At 54.1% G+C, this 18,128-nt stretch overlaps 1 protein-coding gene across 3 annotated transcripts; it reads right to left on the bottom strand.

Annotated features, from left to right (window-relative positions):
• Positions 1 to 2,653: 2,653 nt before the first annotated feature.
• On the bottom strand, positions 2,654 to 6,971 carry OSR2 (odd-skipped related transciption factor 2). Of its 3 annotated transcripts, none has more exons than XM_015856166.2 (4): positions 6,741 to 6,971; positions 4,023 to 4,719; positions 3,371 to 3,470; positions 2,654 to 3,155 (listed from the first exon to the last, which is right to left on the bottom strand). In XM_015856166.2, the coding sequence occupies exons 2-4, from the start codon at positions 4,676 to 4,678 to the stop codon at positions 2,973 to 2,975; spliced, it is 939 nt and encodes a 312-aa protein (XP_015711652.1). In that variant the 5' UTR covers positions 4,679 to 4,719; positions 6,741 to 6,971; the 3' UTR covers positions 2,654 to 2,972. The 3 variants fall into 3 exon arrangements, with proteins under 3 accessions (XP_015711652.1, XP_015711654.1, XP_015711653.1); XM_015856168.2 differs by having other exon boundaries at positions 2,654 to 3,073; XM_015856167.2 differs by lacking the exon at positions 6,741 to 6,971 and having other exon boundaries at positions 4,023 to 4,998.
• Positions 6,972 to 18,128: the final 11,157 nt, after the last annotated feature.

Raw genomic sequence — 18,128 nt, 5'->3', positions numbered from 1 at the left:
GAGGACTGTAAGTGTTTTGTTTGATATTTCCTCCAAAATAGAGCTTATGACCGCAGTATCTTATTACCTGCTGTGTTCTCTCCCCTCCTGTTTGCTGCCCAGCACAGCTGCCTGCTGTCCATAATGTGGCCAAAGGGGCAGAGGGAGCAGTGCCAGAACGGGGGCAAAATGACAGAAGAGGAAATAAAAGTGCAGTGAGAGGCAGAGGTAGAGGAGAGGGGCAGGTGCCTGGGGAGAAGTGGCAGTGTGCTGGAACAGAGCTCCAGAGCTACACGGCAGTAACAGGGCTGTTATTGCAGTTAGTGTTTGCATTGGGAAATGCAGGATGGCACTTTATGGCTGTAGGAAAACCAGCCCTGCCCCAGAGATAGCTGTACAGAACCTGTTTCTCTTCCCAACAGCTCTAAAAACAATGAAGCGTATATACATTGTAACAACCTTTTATAGCTGTCTTTGAAATTTCCCAACGAGAGATAATCTTTTAAAAGCGAATGGGGCATGTCAGTACCATAAGAAAATATATGGATGTTAAAGAGAAACCCTAAATCATCCTCTGATGTTTTAAGATCATAGCTACTGGTTGCAATGTAAAACACAGCCCAGGGACCGACCGGCTGCTGGAGATCGCTGTCACTGCCCCTGCTCAGCACTTCGCTCTTTGTTCTGCCCGCTGAACTTCGTAATCCCAAGGAGATAAACGTTCAGCCCACATCTGCTCTGGGGAGAGACTGCTAGACGAGAGACCCCAATTAAATAGAACCTTAGCTGGATGCAAGCGTTTTATTTTAGTCCTTTGATATTGTTCAGCTGATTAAGTTCTTCCTAAACAAACTGCGTACAGAGCCCGGCCAGGGAGCAGTGTGAGCCCACACGTACCCTGACAGCGGTGTTTGTGCAAGCAGAGTGATCCCAGCCCCACTGTGTGCTCGGTGCTGAGAGCTGGGGATGCAAGAGGCCTGGGGACAGGAACTTGGAGAACAATGAGGGAAGAGCAGCTCGGAGGAAATAACCTACTGGGTGAGGGGGAATGCACTGGGAATGCAAAAATCAGTCCAGTGGGAAGAGCTGTGTGTGATGGCTGCAGAGCAGGGGCAAGGGATGCCCATGGAGGAGTAGGGTGCTGGGAGAACGGGGGGCAAAGGCCACTAGCACTGAGTGTTCCAGGGGTGCAATGGCCCAGCAATACCCCCAATCTGGGGTGTGAAGAGGAAGGGAGAAGATGGCCTTTAAATTCACTTTAACAAGAGCTACTGTCCTCCAGCCAGCAGGACAGTATTTCTGGATTGCAGGGGCTGTTTTTCCCCTCCCCGTTTTGTTGGACAGGAGCAGATGCAGTGCCAGCCCGTGCCCACCACAGGACATTCAGCTGAGCTTGGAGCTGCCGCTGGATGGGAGCTTCCCTGACTGCCCCCAGCTGGGGCAGTGTGGGTCTGATCATGGGCCATAGGGCCTTCTGTAGGGCCGCAGACAGAGGAATCAAGCACCGTAAATGACAACGCAACATTTACAGCTCCCGTTGCCCAACTGCAGCTCAAGTGCTGATGGGTTTGACTCCATTCACAGGGTTCTCTACTGCAGGAGCTGGGAGAGATAGAAATGAGGACACCCTGTGGGCATCCACTCCGCTCTGGTCTGCTTTGTATCTGGGGGGACCAGGCTGTGGATGCCTGGTACGGCGGGGCTTGGGAGCAGAGCTCACCCTTGCGGGAGGGGTAATCCCCCCTTGGGTCACAGCTCATTGGGAATGGCTTCTCCTGCTTGTCCTCACCTGGATCAGACTGGGCGAGGAGTAGGGCAGGACAGGTGCCCTCAGCCTGGCTCCGGCGGACACAACAAGGTCACCGCCCCGGGGGGAAGGAGGCAGCGGGAGGTCACAGCGCCGGGCCGGAGGGGGACGCAGCGAACTCTCCCACAGGGTGCGAGGCTCCCCGGGGAGCTGCAGACCCTGTGCCGGGATCCGCGGGCCCTGAGTCCCCCCCCGGGCCGTGCGGGCGGCGTTCGAGCAGCGCTGTTTGTTCGCGGGCAGCCCGCGGTGAATCGTCTTCTGCGGGATAAAGTCCCTGTCTGCGAGGGTGAATTGCCCGTGGCCAAAGTCTAATGGCAGGGGACCGTCTCCTGCAATCGCCACGACGGGATGACTTTTACGACACGTGGGCTGATCGCGAATAAGTTACTAATAAGCCGCTTCGGTGTAAGAACGGCTTTATGCGTTATTTCCTCAGATCTGTTTATTTGCGAAGATTTCTTTCTCTTCTTTCTTTTTTTTTTTTTTTGAGAAAAAAATTAAAAAGTATTTCGTTCGGGGAAAATAATAGAAGTACAGAAGTTAATATTTAAGCAGTATTCCGGTATACTTTAAGTAATATAGAGCTATAAACCTCTGAAATCGGCACTTTCATTTTACTTAACATAGATAACACAAAAGCAACAGCGAAACGGCCAAACAAAAGCGATCACCAAAATTGTTGTGACAGTACAATGACCCGACGGGGGAAATTTATTCAATATGCTTCCGCCATTGCATCGACACAGCGGGGGAAAAAAAGCCCAAATGCCCCGAGAACTAATAACAACTAGGCGGGACGGGATTTGCGGGGGGGGGGGGGGGGGGGGGGGAAATAAAAATATAAATAAAGGGGAAATAAAAGGGGAGGAAGGGGGGAAGAATGAGGGATTTATTTGGAAATACATTTTGAAGAGATACTTCACCTCCCAGATCCGTTATCAATGTGCATCGGACACGAGGATACGAAACGAAACGAACAAACTCAAACCACGTTCTGTACAGAGCTCTAAAATGAGCCGCGATATCTACAGGAGCGGCGAGGCCGAGAGGGGCCCGATCCTGCAGCTCCCCCCAACCCCAAACCCGACCCAACCCCAACAACCCCGGCTCGGGGAGGAACCGCGCGGTGCCAACGAGCCGCCCCGTTGCCCCGCGCACGGCCGGCTCGGCTGCGGCTCCGCGGCGCTCAGAAGTCCTGCCGCGGGGTGTGCGTCAGGCTGTGCCGCCGTAGATCACAGTTTCGCCTGAACACTTTGCCGCACCGCTCACAGTTGTAGGGCTTGATGTCTGTATGGGTAAGAAGGTGAGTTTTCAGGTTACTTCTCTGATTAAAGGTTCTTCCACATGTGGGGCATTTGTGTGGAGATTCCTGTTCAGATTTGAAGCAAGCAAAGGATTAATCCTTTACAAACTACCTGACTTCGCGCGGCACTGAAGCTTCTCGCTATCACACAACGTCGCGCTCCCCACAACGAAACCCACCCACCCCGACGCCGGTGCTCGGCTCCGTCCCCCTCCTCCCGCCCGGCTCTCGCTGAGCCCCTCATCCCGTCCCCGAGGCAGGGCGGGCGGCGCGGGGCTCACCTGCATGTGCAGCGTTTTGTGGACCGCCAGGGTCCTGGACTGGCAGAAGCCCTTCCCGCACTCCTGGCACTTGAAGGGTTTCTCTTTGGAATGGATGTACCTGCAAGGCAAGCGCGGGCTGAGCGCCGGGCCGTGCTCCACGGACCTTCTCTCCCGCCCGACGTGCGGCACCCGCACGCCGCCCCGCTTCCCCACCCGGGGCCGAACGGAGCCGTGAGGACGGCGGGAGCACGACCTGCTGCCCAAGAGGGCTCTGAGGGGAACCGGGGCTCCCACACGATCCACATCGGGGCTATGAAGAGAAATGGGGCTCCCGCAGGATCCACATCGGGGCTCTGAGGGGAACTGGGGCTCCCGACCGATCCCTCCCGCAGACACGGGGCTCTGAAGAGAACCCGGGCTCCTGCCCGCCCCGCTCCGCGGCCACGGGGCTCTGAGGAGAGCCCGGGCTCCTGCCCGCCGGGGCTACACGGCTCTGAGGAGGACTGGGGCTCCCGACCGATGTTCCCCTTGGCCGCGGGGCTCTGAGGAGAAGCGGAGCTCCCGCCCGCCCAGCCCTGAGGAGAGCGGAGGCTCCCGCCGCCCGCCCCGCGGGGCTCCGAGCGGAGCCGCTCCCTCCGCCCCTCAGCCCCCCGGCCGCCCGCCCACCCACCGGTGGTCCCGCAGGTGGTCCTGCCGCCGGAACGCTTTGTGGCATATGTCACATGTGTAGGGCCGTTCATCAGTGTGGGTCCTTTCATGGATCAAAAGGTTGTACGACTTGGTGAAGTGCCTGCCACAGAACTTGCAGATGAACTCCTTTTTCGTCTTGGAGGGCAGGCGGCCCCTCGAGGGCTTCCTGTCCGGGGACAGCTTGCTGAGCCCCGACAGAGGCGACGGCAGTCCGGGGCCCAGCTTGCCCAGCTCCCCCGCCTTCGGGGGGTTTTCCTGCGTGGCGGCGGCCGCCAGGTTGGCGAAGTCGAAGCGGGGCCGCTCCTTGTGCAGCGCCGGGAGGACGTGGGCCGCGGCGCCCTGCTTGGGGTGGAAGAGGTGAGCGGCGAAGGGCAGCGCGGGGAAGGGGAAGCGCGAGTCCACCAGGCCCTGAGCCGCCGCCATCTCCGTGAGGGCGGAGCGGGCGATCTCGTGCACGCCGGGGTAGCCCAACGTCCAGTGGTTCATGTGCATGGTTTGCACGGCGCTCAGCCCGTACAGCCCCTGCAGCTGGTCCACGGCCGCGGGGAAGGTGTTGACGGCCTGGAGGAAGGAGTAGTTGGTGAGCTGCAGGGACGGGTGCAGCGGGATGGGCGCCGGCAGCGCCTTGCTGCCCATCGTGGCGGGGCTCCGCGGGGCCGTCGGCGCGGGGCGAGGTCCTGAGGGAGAGCAGAGAGCGGCAGAGAGTCAGCGCGGGCAGCGCGAAACGAAAGCGGGACGGGGAGAGAGAAAAAACGAAAAGATCGCCCTTAGAGTCGCCCCTCCCTCCAGCCAAAAGAAAAATAAGCCCTTCTTTTTTTTTCCTTTCCTTTTAAATCCTATAATTTTCGGGCGAAACGATTTGAAAATAGATAACCCCTTCGGGTGCGCGACTGGCGGTCGGGGCCGCTCGGCTCCTGTTGGCCGCAGCGCGCTGCCCCGCTCCGAGCAGCCCCGGCCCGGCCGCAGCCCCAGGGCCGACCCCGGCGCGGGGCGGGGGGCGGCGGGCGCTCGTCTTCGCGCGGTGCTTATTTTTCTTCCCTCGGCACCAGGTCATTTGTCAAGATAATCGAGGGGGAGAAAAGCAGCTCCTGCCCCACACGAACGCACACCTCCCACCCCCGCCCTCCAACCCCCCCCCCCCCCCCCCCCCCTCCCGCCCGCGAGTCCTAAATAAATCCACTTTGCGCTCAGATCCCTTCCAGATGGCCGCGGCCGCCCCACACAGCCCGGCCCGAGGCCTCCCTGCAGCCCCGCGGCGGGCAGCGCGCTCAGCCCTCGGGCGGCCCCAGCGGGGTCCGGGGCCGTGAGTGCGGAGGGGCTCCTGGCCGCCCCGAGCCGGGGAGCGACGTTCCCGTCCGCAGGGAGCGGAGAGCGGTGACGGGGCCTGTGAGCTGCGGGGCCGAGGGCTCCTCCTGGGAGCAGGGCGGAAGGCAACGTGTGGCTTCCGAAAATAAAACGTAAAAAAAAAAAAAAAAAAAAAAATCGTTATAAAAATCATCATTGCTACGATTAGAAAAATAAATATTTTAAAAAATATATATATAAAAATAATTATAAGGAATAAAAACTAAATTTAAAAATAAAAAACCAACGCTCAGAGTTAGCAGCACGTACAGGAAGCGCTCCCAGCGCGCAGCCCGACTTCGCGCACACACGGCCCGGGGCTGCGATATCGTTCTGTCCTTTCTCTGTCCCTTCTCTGTCCTTTCTCTGTCCCTTCTCTGTCCCGGCTGCCCCCGCCGTTCCCTCTCGGCCCCTCTCCCACCGCTCCCCGCTCCGTTTTCGTTCCCTTCGGGCCGCGGTTCGACGCTGCCGCCCGGTTCCCATATCGTTAGCTCCTGTATCGGGACAGCGGGCGGTGATATCGGAACGGCCGCTCTACGGAGCAGCTCCGTTTTCTGTGTTATTTTTTGTTTTTTACGTTTGGAAGCGTTCTAAACGGAATTCATTTTTAAGGATGTCTTTTAAAGATATCGCAGCGTTGGCTCCTATTCTCCATCTGCCGCACAACTCAAAGCGGAGAGGAGAAAACCCTCACAGCTGCGGCGGCTCCGGGCCCGATGCGAAGTCTCAGGGGCCGCACTCCGGGCCCGGCTCGGTCACAGCGCTGCGGGGGGGTCCGACCCGGTGCTCCTCGACCCCGCTCGTTGGGTGCCGAGGGGTCGGAGCCCGCCGCCGGCCCGCAGCACGTCTAACCCCATTCCTACTGTAACGCCCAAAGCTTTCGATCCGCACCCTTCGCCTGAACCACGGTCCGCTCACCGCAGTTTGTTCCCGGAGGGACCTTTATTAAACCCGATCGAGACGGCCCGCAAACGAGATTTTAAGGTTACTTTCAAAGAGGCGAGGAGGGAAAAGCCAACCCCAAACGGATGTTCCTTAAACCTTGGCACTTCCTTTTCCCTTTCCCGCACGGCGCTCACCGGCCGAGTCCCTCCGCCCCACGCCCGCTCCCACCTGCCCGCACGGCCCTTCCGACCGGCTCCCTCCATGCCCAGACCCCGCTCCCCGTCACCACCCGCAGAGCTCGGTCCTCCACCGCCGGGCTCAGCGCGGAGCGGGGCCCCGTCCCGTCCCGTGGAAAACTCACGGGCAAAGCCTTCCTCGGGCGCTGCGAGACCCGGGGACGGAAAGAAGGGAACCCGCGCCGAGCCGCGAACTGAAAACGACCCCGCTCCGACGGGCAGCGCTCACGTACCGCAGCGGGCAGCTCCTGCCCGGCCTCCGGCACCTTCACGGGGACATTAGATCCACAGCGGGGTCGTTCGGCGGGCCCGGGGCATGGCGGGGAGGGCCGGGCAGGGCCGGGCCGGGCAGGGCAGAACGGGGGGGGCTGTGGCCGCGGCGCTCCCGGGGCGCCGGGCGCTGACGGCCGCCTCCCGCCCGCAGCCCCGCTGCTGCCTTCGAGCCCGGCGAGGCTCGGCGCGCTCTGAGCCGCCCCCTGCCCGGTCCATCACATTTACAGCGCTGAGTGGCGGGGAGAGCTGTCCCCGCCCGCCCGCCGCAGGCCCACCCCGCGGCGCGCCCCGACGGCCCGCCCCCGGCCCGCCCCGCCGCGCCGGCCCCGCTGTTTACTTGTGTTTGGGTAGCAACTGGGCTTTAAAGGGGCAGCTCACCTCCCCCCCCGCCACCCCCCGCGTTACCTGAGGTGACATTTCCCCCCCGCGGCCCCCGTCGCTCCCCGCCGCCCCTCTCCCCCTGCCGAACCCCGTGGCGCGGACCCCCAACCCTCCCCGCCGTGCCCCTCGCAGCCCAGAGCGGGCACCGCGGCGAAGGAGAAAACCCCCAAAAACGGGAACGCGGAGCCCCAGGAGCAGCCGCGCCCGCAGGTAACGCTGCCTACCGAGGGCCCGCGGCCGCAAATCGGGGTCACCCCACGGCCGCCCCGTCCAGTCCCAGATCCGCTTTTTAACCGACAATCAGCAGCCGAAAGACGCGTTCGGCGCGGAGGTACCGGGCCGCGACGTGCTCCGCACCCAGCGCGCACCTGGGCAGGCGGAGGGCTGCGGGGGTCGGGGTCTGTGCGGGGAATTCGCCGCCGGACCGGGCTTCCCCGCCGCCCCGAGCGTGCCGGGCCGAGGAGCGTCGCGTTCGTTGTACCCGATAGCGGCGGTGAGCGGGTTTCGGCCGAGTTTTTAGGAATAACGTTATCTCGGTTTGTGCGCCGCTTCGGTCCCGTGAGGGGGGAATTCGTGGTGTGTTGTGGGGGGAGAAGAGAGAGAGAGGCTCTGCAGGGTATGGAAAGGTGTACGGAGGAACGGTGTAGGCGAACAGCTCTGAGAACGTCTCCAGGTGCGGTGCGTGGAGCTTAATGAAGTGAAGGGGACACCCGCGACGGCCGCACTGGGAACTTTTTCTTATTTCACCGCATAAACGGGAACCAAACGGGGGAACGGAGCCGACGGCGGCGGCTTTGGACGCGCACCCGCGGAGTGACGGCCTCTCGGGCCGGGATTCGTTCCCATTCCTAAAGAACCGCCGCGAAAACGCACAGCTGCTGCCCCGCCGCGCCGTAGCGGCAGCGCTTCGTGCTGTGGGCAGAGGGGCGACGCCCCGGGCCGGTGCTGGGGGCAGAAGGGACGATCCCCGGAGCTGGCTACTCGGGGCGGCCGAGAAGAGGCCTCTGTCACTGCCACCGTCGCGGGGTCCACGGGTCCCTTGGGTCCCTTCCCGCGGCTCTTTCGGGCCGCTGCGGCGAGGGGACTTGGCGTTTTCCTCGATTTACAGCGCTTTTACGGAGGGTTAAAATGAGCCGCTCCGATTGGGAAAAAGCACAAAACACACAACGAACCCAAGCGAAGCAAGTCAACCAAACCGAACCTCCAAGTTCCAAAGAAACAGAACGAAAAATCCTCAAAACAAACGGAACGGCAGAGCAGAACGAGGTGGATCAGCGAGGCTGCCCGGGCCGCATCTCGTCCGGCTGCTGCCGGCCCGGGGCAGGCACCGAGCGCCGGGTCACACTCTGCCCCGAGAGCTCCCTGCCTCCGGACAGCCCCGGCCTGGGATACGGCGGCCGCGGGCTGCAGGTGCGGGGCCGGGCACCGCCGAGCCATCGGAGCCCGAGGGGACCCGCGGCTCCCGGCAGCGGGGAGGTACCGTCGGGGTCGCCCCAGCGGGGTCTGGTTGCGGTCCGCAGGCGCCCGGGAACGGCGGACGTCGAGGATGTCCGCAACCTCCGCCTCTCCGCCCCGCAGCACCCCGGGCGGCCCCTCCCGCCCCGCTCTTTCCCTCGTCCGGAGCTCGGGACCGGCCCCGACGGCAGCGCGTTCTGCGGGGGCCGCCCTGAGCTCCGCGCCCGGCGGCGGCCCGCGGTGCTGCAGCTCCCCCTGGAGGTACCGAGCAATACGGAACCCCAGCGCTGGGTTCCTCGCTAGGCAGCAGGGAGCGGCGCGGTGCTGCTCCCGCGGCGAGGAGCGGATTAACCGTTGCCGTCGTTCAGATTATTATTATACGTTCAATTATTCATTTGGCGGTATAACCCTGGGGCAAAGCTTCACCGCTCCCCACGCTCCGGGCGCTGAGGGAATCTTCTCGCCGAGCTCCGGGAGCTGCCCCGCCGCTTCCACTCCGGCTCCCGGCCCCGTGCAGAGCCGCCGGGGGCTGCCTCAGGGCTGCAGCGGGGCGGCGGGGCCGGGACAATCCGAGAACGGCGGCTCTTACGGGAGGGATTGCCCCGATAGTCGGGCCGCTGCCTGCAGGTTCTTGGGCTGCGAGCCGAGCGCTTCTCTATTACTATCATTACTTTATTTTGTTATTTAAGGAAAAAGTGACCGTCCGTCGATCTGCCATCCGATTTCGCTGGTGCCTTTTTGTGTCTCAGCCGTCCCCTACTTCATTCCGGTTGATTTTTGTTGTTATTTTTAACACCCCTCTCACGGCGAGCGGGGATTCACGACCGCCCGTAGAGACAGGAGCTTAGGAGCAACGCTGGCTCCCGCAGCACCCGTTCGGCATCACCAGCCCCAGCCCCGCACAACATCGCCGCGATTCATCGCAATTCTGAGGAGACATCGGGCTGCAGCCCGACGGGCACCAGGCCGGGGCTCCCCGGACTCTACCGGGACCTCACGGACTGCGGAGCCCCGGGCGGTTCTGTGCCCTTCGCTGCCGGGAATGAGGAGCTGGACACCGGTGAAGTTCGGCAGCTGCCCGCGGCTGGGGGGCTCATGATGCTGGCAGCCTCAGAGCCAAGTGTTACGGGGGGAAATCTGAAGGGAATACTGCACAGAAGCCATACATTGGTTTAAGAAATGCCGCTGTGCGTTTGTTCTCCTGCCTCGTAACTCACTTAGGACGTGAGAACTCCAAGGCAATCTGAGAATGGGGCCCGTGCATCTTGTTCTGTTGCTTACATCAAATAACTCTGCATCCTTCTGAGGGCTTTTTGTAGCCCAGTGAACAGCTCAGTTTGTACAGACGGGGCCGCAGGGTGAAGGTCAGCAAACAACAGCAAAACCCAGAAGGGTGTTTGCAGCTTCGAGTGAGCAGAATACATATGGTCAATGATACAGCTGCAGGCTGAGCACTCATTTGTTTATGCTAGCACGATGCTCTGAAACCAGGGCTGTTCTGTTCAACTCTTGTGTGCTGTAATCCCCTTTACCCGCCCTCCACATGTGTGTTTCCTGCTTTCAGCATTCATTCTCTGTGCCTAAACTGCAGCAGGCTGTTATAAACCAGGGCAATACAGAGCACTTCAGGGGTTTTCGGAGTACTGCCACCACGGTACAAGCATATGCAAATCATCACATACAGCTGTGCAAAATGCATGTATTAATCCGTGCATGCTCTCTCAATTGTTTGTGGCATCAGATTGAAAGAAAAACACAATAATGGATATTCTGAACAAGCACCAATTGTTCCTGGGCATATTCACCCCTGGGATGCCCAGACAGACCTTGTTGATGGAACACTGCATTTCTGAGCAAAATTGGGGTCTTCTAAAAAGGGAACTGAAAGTTCTCAAACACGAGGAAATTGAGGAAAAATGCGCCATAATGTGGCAGTTGAAAGCTCTGCAAGAGGGCATGTATCTATGGGATACGATCCAGAGAAGTACTACAGTGCATGAGCTCATCACTACCCAAACATGATGCTGCTCAAGCTATTGCCCCACCTTCTCCACATGCTGACATCACACACTCAGCACTCATTTGACCACTGTTTTAAAGATCTCCTGAATCGAGGCCATTACTGTTAAGATGTCTCATGAGCAGTAGTTTATTAAAACAAACAAACAACAACAACAAAAAACCCCACAAAATCAAGAGCAGCTACTGCTCCAAGCAAGGTTGTCTTCAGTGCTGGTGTCCCTTGGCTGTCCCACTGCCATCATTTAGCAGCCCAGAAGCCAGGAGGACACTGCTACAACCCAGGCTTGGGGATGTGATTGCAGTGTGTGCCTTGGAGGGGTTTCAGAGCAGAGTAGTTTGGATCTACTGTGTTGAAAGGGAAAAAGATGAATTTTCCGATGGGAAATTCTGTCTGAACCCTCCATGGCCACTGAGGAGATGGACAAGAGCACCAGAGGGGAAAGGTTGCATAGTCAGAGAAAGACTGGGAAGGGAATGGGTTGGATGGAAGACAGCAGAGAGTAGAAGAACCCAGAGTTAACCCGAGCAGAGAGCAGGCAGTGGGCTTCTCCCCCCTCTACTCACAAACCTTGTGTTCTCCTCCTACGGTGGCTGATCCTTGCTCAGAGGACAGCATCCAGCTCACTCTCCTTCGTTTGCTTCACAAATCCCTCAAAAGTAACTGAGGGCTGGAAAAGTAGTGGATGGAATCCGGTGGAAAGGTGTTTCCCATTCCCCCCGTGCAAGGCAGCACGGTACGTCCAGTAAAGGCTACTGGTGATTGCTGCAGCTCTGCCCTGTTTGCGCTGCCTGCTCCATCCGTTTGACCTGCTCACCCTCCATAGGCTGGGGAAGCCTATTAGTGGGTTATATCGCTCGTCCAAACACCCCTCTGGGAACGGTTTCCAAGAAAAATACAAAGCTCATTCATTTCAACAGCAGAACTCATTTTAGCCACAAGAGAAGTGCTGAAAGCCCAGGCTGTTGCACTGCAGCAGAACCAGAAGTGCCTCCAGGCTGCTATTTTGAGCTTCACAGATGGATGGAGAAGGGAAAAAGATACCTCAGCCTTACTGTGGACTTCCAAGTGCAGTATGAATTCCCCTTTTCCACTTCATTTGTCCTGATGATTGCTGGTTGTTCTAATGCAACCAGGACCGTCTGAACCTCCCCGCTGTGCTTGTCTGGAGGCTGCTCACATAGGTACAGCTGTGCCAGCTGTTGAGGAAGGCTGCATCTACATGGAGGGGAGCAGCAGAGACCCTGGGACAAGAAACAGTTTGGGGTAAGCATCCCTGGATGTGGGGGAAGCTGGGGTTCAAGGAACTAATGACAGAAATCAAAGCTCACCATAATAAGTAAAAAAAGATTTTCTGAATCTCAGGAAGTCTCTTGATGCCACCTACAAGGATTCTTGGACAAAAGGAATTTCATGTAGAACCTGCAGGTAGAGAAGTCTCTGTGACTTTGGCCAGAGGGCTCTGCCCGATGAGGCACAGTGAGAACTTCTGCTGGGAAGGAAAGGCAGGCAAATACACTGTGGTGTGTTACCGTCAGTGGGGGGTTTGGTGTGAGGCAGTGTGGGGTCAAAGCAGCAGTGCCTGCACTGCCGGGATCTGCAGATGAGACGGCCCAGAAGGTCACCAGTGGCTCAACAGGGTAACCCTGACCCATCTCCAGCCTCCAAGCAGACAGCACTTGAGCAAATACAAACACAGCTATTAAAGAACACTTCAACAACAACAAGAACAAAATAGAGTGAAGCAAAGCCAAAACTGCAGGTCTGTTTTATTCAAAGCATAATATTTATAGACGACAGATACTGGAAGGCAGCGCAATTGGCTTCAGGACCATCCCTATACTTAGATAGTGGCAGCACACTTGAACGTGTCTGCCTTCTGAAACACAGAGAGGTAGGAATGCTAGTCTTTCAGAAAGAGTGTTTTCATTCTTAGAGCAGTTATGCGTGCTTGGTAAACAAGAATAATAGAAACAGTTTACTGGCAGAATTACAGGTGGAGCCTGAAAAACTAAAAGCCTGTTCAAAGCATCACTTAGGTCTGATCAAGTCCAGCATTAGTCTCATGTTATCTTTCTCCCCCCACAATGGCTTCAAGAAGATATATAAAAGCAGAGCGGAGCTGATGTTTACTTTAGCAGCTAATGGTTCCTCAAATCTACCACAACTTCTAAGGAGCAGATAAAAGCAGCTGCAAGAGTGATCTAGAAGTAAACATCCAGAAGAAAACATAACAGCAATCAAAGTTCCAGCTGTTCTCTTCCCAATTCTTATCAGGATTCTTTTTAATCAGACATTTTGAAGTCGTAGGCTTACTTCCAACAGCTTTTGCCCATACATATATACATATATGTAAGTCCCTTGAAATATTACAGAAGTTCTGTTTCACATCAAAATAGTGTACATTGTCACTGAAATTATTAATTTTCTTCATCCCCCATGTTCTCTCTGGGCCCCTCTTTTGCATCTGGCATGTGTACTGATACTCGAGATGACAAATACTGATAACTGCGAAGCTGCAGCGCTGCATAGTTCCATAGCACGCGGCTCAGCCAACGCTAGGCATTGATTTATGTGCTGTACTCTGTTCCACAGCACAAGGTTGGTTTTTTTTCCCCCCTAATTCCATACCTTTAATCCTCGCCACCTTCAACCAAGCGTGTGTCAGATTTCCATCTTATTGTTGCAGCTGTGGTTTCTTAAAACTAAAGTACATTTCTTGAAGGCAGTGGCACATTCTTAAGTTTAATCACAGATTTAAATGTTCAACTGCTCAAAGAATGCCTGGGCTCATTAAAATGTGATGGTAGTTAGAGGGTTTATTCTTTTCCCCCCTATTAAATGGTTTATAGCAAGGTTTTAATACACAAATTAGGGATGTTCGGGATGACTCTTTATTGAATCCCAATCTGTAGAAAGTGTAGTAATTTATGGAGAGGTAGAGACTCTAATCTCAGGGTTCTCATCAGTAAAGAGGTTGTTTACAAAATACACGGGACAGAAGAAAGCTCTTCTTCACATAAAAAGTCTTCCATGGGTGCACAGATGAACAGACACAAACTCTGCTGTCTAGGTACCATGTTACATAGGGTGGCGACTCCATGGCCCCACAGAACAAGACAGCCTGAGAAGCTGGCATTGCCCAGGGATATATATGCTTAAGAGGAGCTGCAAAAGTGAGGGATTTTGGCTGAGATCTTCACTGCTTGCGGAGAATACCCAGATTTCCCGTGCTCTCCTATGGAAAAAGAAACAGGCTGGATGCTATAAATATTCCCCCAAGAACTTGGAGTGAGTGTTCCATACTACTGTTGCATCTGCTCAGGGCAGCTGTCTGTCTGTGCAGTGGCTCTTCCTGCAGGTGAGCTGCTGGAGAAGTCTTGCCTGTATGTCAGCCATTTCAGTCTGGCACGGTAACTAAAGCCCACTTTTATCATCCTTAAAAGCAAAGACATCAGTGCTCTCCATCAGAGCAGCTGAGATATGTCCTATTCCAGGAAAAGGCCAAGAAAATAGCCAAAAGCAGTAAGAACTTAAACTGCTGCAAAAAAATCTGCCGGAGGACATCTGTCAAAGCCCAGAGAGTTCCAGTTCTGTATGATTTCATTTGATCCCAGAGGCTAAATAATGTACAGGAAAGATTTAATAATGTTATGCAGATTATGTGTGGAAATGTAAAAGGAACCAGATACAATGCCAGTTTGAAAAACGTTAATGTGCTCATAGCACCATTATTGCCACAAAGTCAGAAAGCACAGCTTGAGCAACAGGCTGTGATAATAAAATTAAGACATTGGAATTGCTGGAATATTTACTCAGGTGAGACTATTCGATTAAATAAAAAAGATGACTTAATTTTTCTCCCTGCCAGGAAAGAATCTGTAGAGAGAGCCCCATTACTGCTGCCACATCAGTTCCATTTCCGTGTGAAACCTTGATAGTGAGAACATGGTAACCAAAGATCATGGTACACCAGTATTTCCAAAGGAGATGTCAGCTATTAAAAGAACAGAAAATGAATGGCCCTCAGCTATATCTGCTTGCAAGCTCAAGTTATGGCACGTGACTGAACTGCAGGTGTGGTCCCTTTTGCCACACTGCTTCCAGAAGCAGGAATTTCACAGTTAGGGGGGGATGGATGATAACTGCCACCACAAGACTTGCCAAAGGGCATCTGTCGTGTCCTCTACTGCCACAATGCTGCCGTGCCACGTGACAGTATTTAAATACTAGCAAAGAAGGGATTATGAAACAGAACTCACAGCCAGGATGGCCACAGGCTTCATCATTATACAACAACCTGAAAGCAGAAGAAAATGGATCCTATCTGGTGACACCTGATAATTTAATACAGCCTCACACAAGGAAACAAGTGCAATACTTCCTAGGTTTCCCGAGGCTGGCACCTGCAGTGGTCCAGTGCTTTCATCTCCCTTGAGACTGTGGTTGTAATTTTAACAGATAAAAACTTACACTTACCAGTTGTTGTATTTTTTCCAATGGAAGGATCTGAGACTTTTACCTTCCAAGGCTGGATCTTTATTTGAAGGGAATTCCAGCAGGTCTCTTCAGTTTCTCATTTCCTCTTGCTATTTCTGCTCTCATCTGTTTTACAAATGGCCACCATAATGTTAAGCTTATCTAATGGCCAGGCCTCCTGCTGGAAGACTGCCAGCTGCAGCCCAAAAATGAGTCATCTGAAAGCATTCAGAAGAGATGGCCATCACCTTCTCCCTGAACCTCAAACATAAAACTTCCCTGATAAGCACATACTCCAATGTCACAAAAAGCAAGACGTTGCTCTTAAATAAAGATGTCACTTCAAACAGCTTTCCTGCTGAACTCATCTCACCCTAAAAATAATAAGTTCTGTTTTTCAGTGTTTGGAAAAGATGCTACTTGTACGTACATAAAAAGGAAATGTCCCAGTGACAGCTTCACTGTGAACACAAGTTTAATCCTACAGTTTCTTCTTATTTTCATAGAATTATAGAACACCTTGGGTTGGAAGGGACCTTTAAGATCACCTAGTCTCACTCTCCAGCTGTGGGTGAGTGTGCCAGCCACTAAATCAGGTTGCCCAGGCTTCCATCTGACCTGGACCATCTCAATCCATCCTCCAATTTTGTTCACTGATTTTTCTCTGTTCCCCGTGGCAAATCCCAAGCCACATAATGGTTGAGTCTGGAAGGGATCTCAGGAGGACACCTGGTCCACTCCCTGGTCCATCTTCCCCCGGCTTTGACTTTAGGGCAAAGCAAACAGAGGTAAGGCAGTGGCTGTCGCCTTCTACAGACAGTGAGGCCTGAAGGCTTTGGAACAATTCCTGATGAGAAAGGTTGTAAAGAGTGGACCTTGGTGAGACTTGGATTTTATTCTAAAGGAGGAATTCGGTAGGAGTGTTAGGTTGCCAACTTAGAAACTTGAGAGGGAGCCTAAAAAAACTGCCCAAGGTCTGTATAAGACTCTAAGGACACTATGTGTAGCAAGAAAAACTGATACAAGAGCTAACCTGATGAACCTTATAATAAAGAAAATCAGAGGTTTGCCATCATATCTTCTATTTGGGTAACACCTGAGAGGAAGAGCCAAAAGCCACATCTTAAGGAAGAACCAGCTCAGCAGGAATGAGGGACTGGGGGCTATGCACATAAATCCCTCACTCAGGCTTCTGCTTCCCAAAGAGAAGGGATTTTGACCTTGTGGGAGAGAGAAAGAACAGGCCCTAAGCTGGAAACTGAAGCGTGAAGACACCTACACACCATGAGAGAACCCCCTGGAGCACCTGTATTTTGGAAAGAGGGCTGACACCAGGAAGAGGAAGATCTGCTGGTTGCTGCAATGTCTGCCTAAAGCCTGGTTCTTCCAGCACAGATACAGAGAGTTCCGCAGATCCTGTGCTGCCCAGCTCCCAGTCATCCTGCAGCCTTGGCACTGTGGTGCCTACTCTTGACCTGCCCAAAGTCCACCAAGGCAGCCAGCTTCAGCCACAGCCTTCCCAGCTGAGGGAGCAGGGGAAGCCAGGCCCAATGAAACTGAAGGTAAGGCATCTTTATGGAAAAGAAAATCTCATTACCTAATTCTGTTTTGTTAGATTAAACTTCACATTAGTTTAGTTTCTTTATTTTAGAGCAAATAATAATTGATTTAGAAGGACGCTTAAGTTTCTTCAGACAACATCAATAGGCCCCGCTCTGGGGTTGCATGCTGCTGGGTGACAGCAGCTGTGGGTCTACCCAGTACAACCCTTAGCTGGCTCAACAAACCCCCCTGAGGAACCCCGAGGCTCCTTCAGCCTCTGGCTTGCTGACAAGGCCTTGTGCTGATCGTCTCGTTCTGCAACTGGGACAAACAAACAAAACAGAATTTCTGGAATCCGTTGCCTTTCTTCAAGGTGTTATTTAAAACTTACACTGCAAGAGATTATTGCTGCAGGCACAACACTTTAGAGCAGACTTCCTAGAAGCGCAGCAAGTTTGAGGAAAACCCTTCAAACAATCCCCCTTACTGTAAGACACCTGTTCTCCTTAAAACACTTTTGTTTTTAGTGGAAGTCACCCCAGCTGAATTAAATTTGTTTCCCTTGGGCTTGCATTTTCTTTAGCCAACACAACAGCTGCACCATGTGGAGATGAGCCACAAGAAGTGTAACAACACATGTTTGTGATTGCTGTATCAGCTTTGGCAGATTTAAGTGCAGAGGTCTTTAGCTGCCTTCTATTAGAGAGCCAGCTTTACAATATATACAACATCTTGCAAAGTAGTAGCAATAATAGATGTAGTTTTACGTATTTCTTGTATATGCTGGTATAGTAAAACCAGGGAGGAACGGGCTAATACTTATGGCTATAAATATTGTCTTAAGCATAAACATTTTATCTTTCATGCAAAAGTAGGAACAGAACCAGAGGATGGCTAAAGCAGTGATAAATCCCCTGCAACCCTCTGTGCTAGCTGTTACCTGTCCTGCAAGAGACACTCAACCAGTCAGGATTTGTAGAAACCCTTTGATTTCAAAGATGTGGTAGATATAATCACTCCAAGAAATTACTGAATTCCTGGAAAATAATGCGGAGTCTTGGTTGTAGTGTGCTTATTTTTTTTCTTTCTTATTTCAAGAACAGGTGCCAGAAAGTGGTCTTGCAGAGCCTTGTTTCATGTATTTTGGAGCACCGCTTTGAAGTCTACTTTTGGAGCACTGAGTGAAGAGCTGCTGAGTGTTACGCATCCATCAAAATGAGGTAAATGTTTTTGAAAGATCATTTTGAAACTTCAAGATAAATGCTAATAGTGGAGTATCAAACCAACCATTTGTGTTTATAACGTGGTGTTCCTGTTACTTTAAGTGTAACCAGTGCTGCGCATTTTTGTGGGTGGCCTTTTTAATTCAGTTATGTGATTTTAATCTTCCTACACACGTTCTCACCTAAAAACACTGTACCATATAAGGAGCCAGCACAGCATTGTGTGAACGTCCCTGTCACTCTGAACA

This window comes from Coturnix japonica, chromosome 2 (genome assembly GCF_001577835.2).
Source record: "Coturnix japonica isolate 7356 chromosome 2, Coturnix japonica 2.1, whole genome shotgun sequence".
Classification (NCBI taxonomy): Eukaryota; Metazoa; Chordata; class Aves; order Galliformes; family Phasianidae; genus Coturnix; species Coturnix japonica.
Note: the sequence above shows the minus strand (reverse complement) of the source record. Positions and strands in the feature narration are given on the sequence as shown.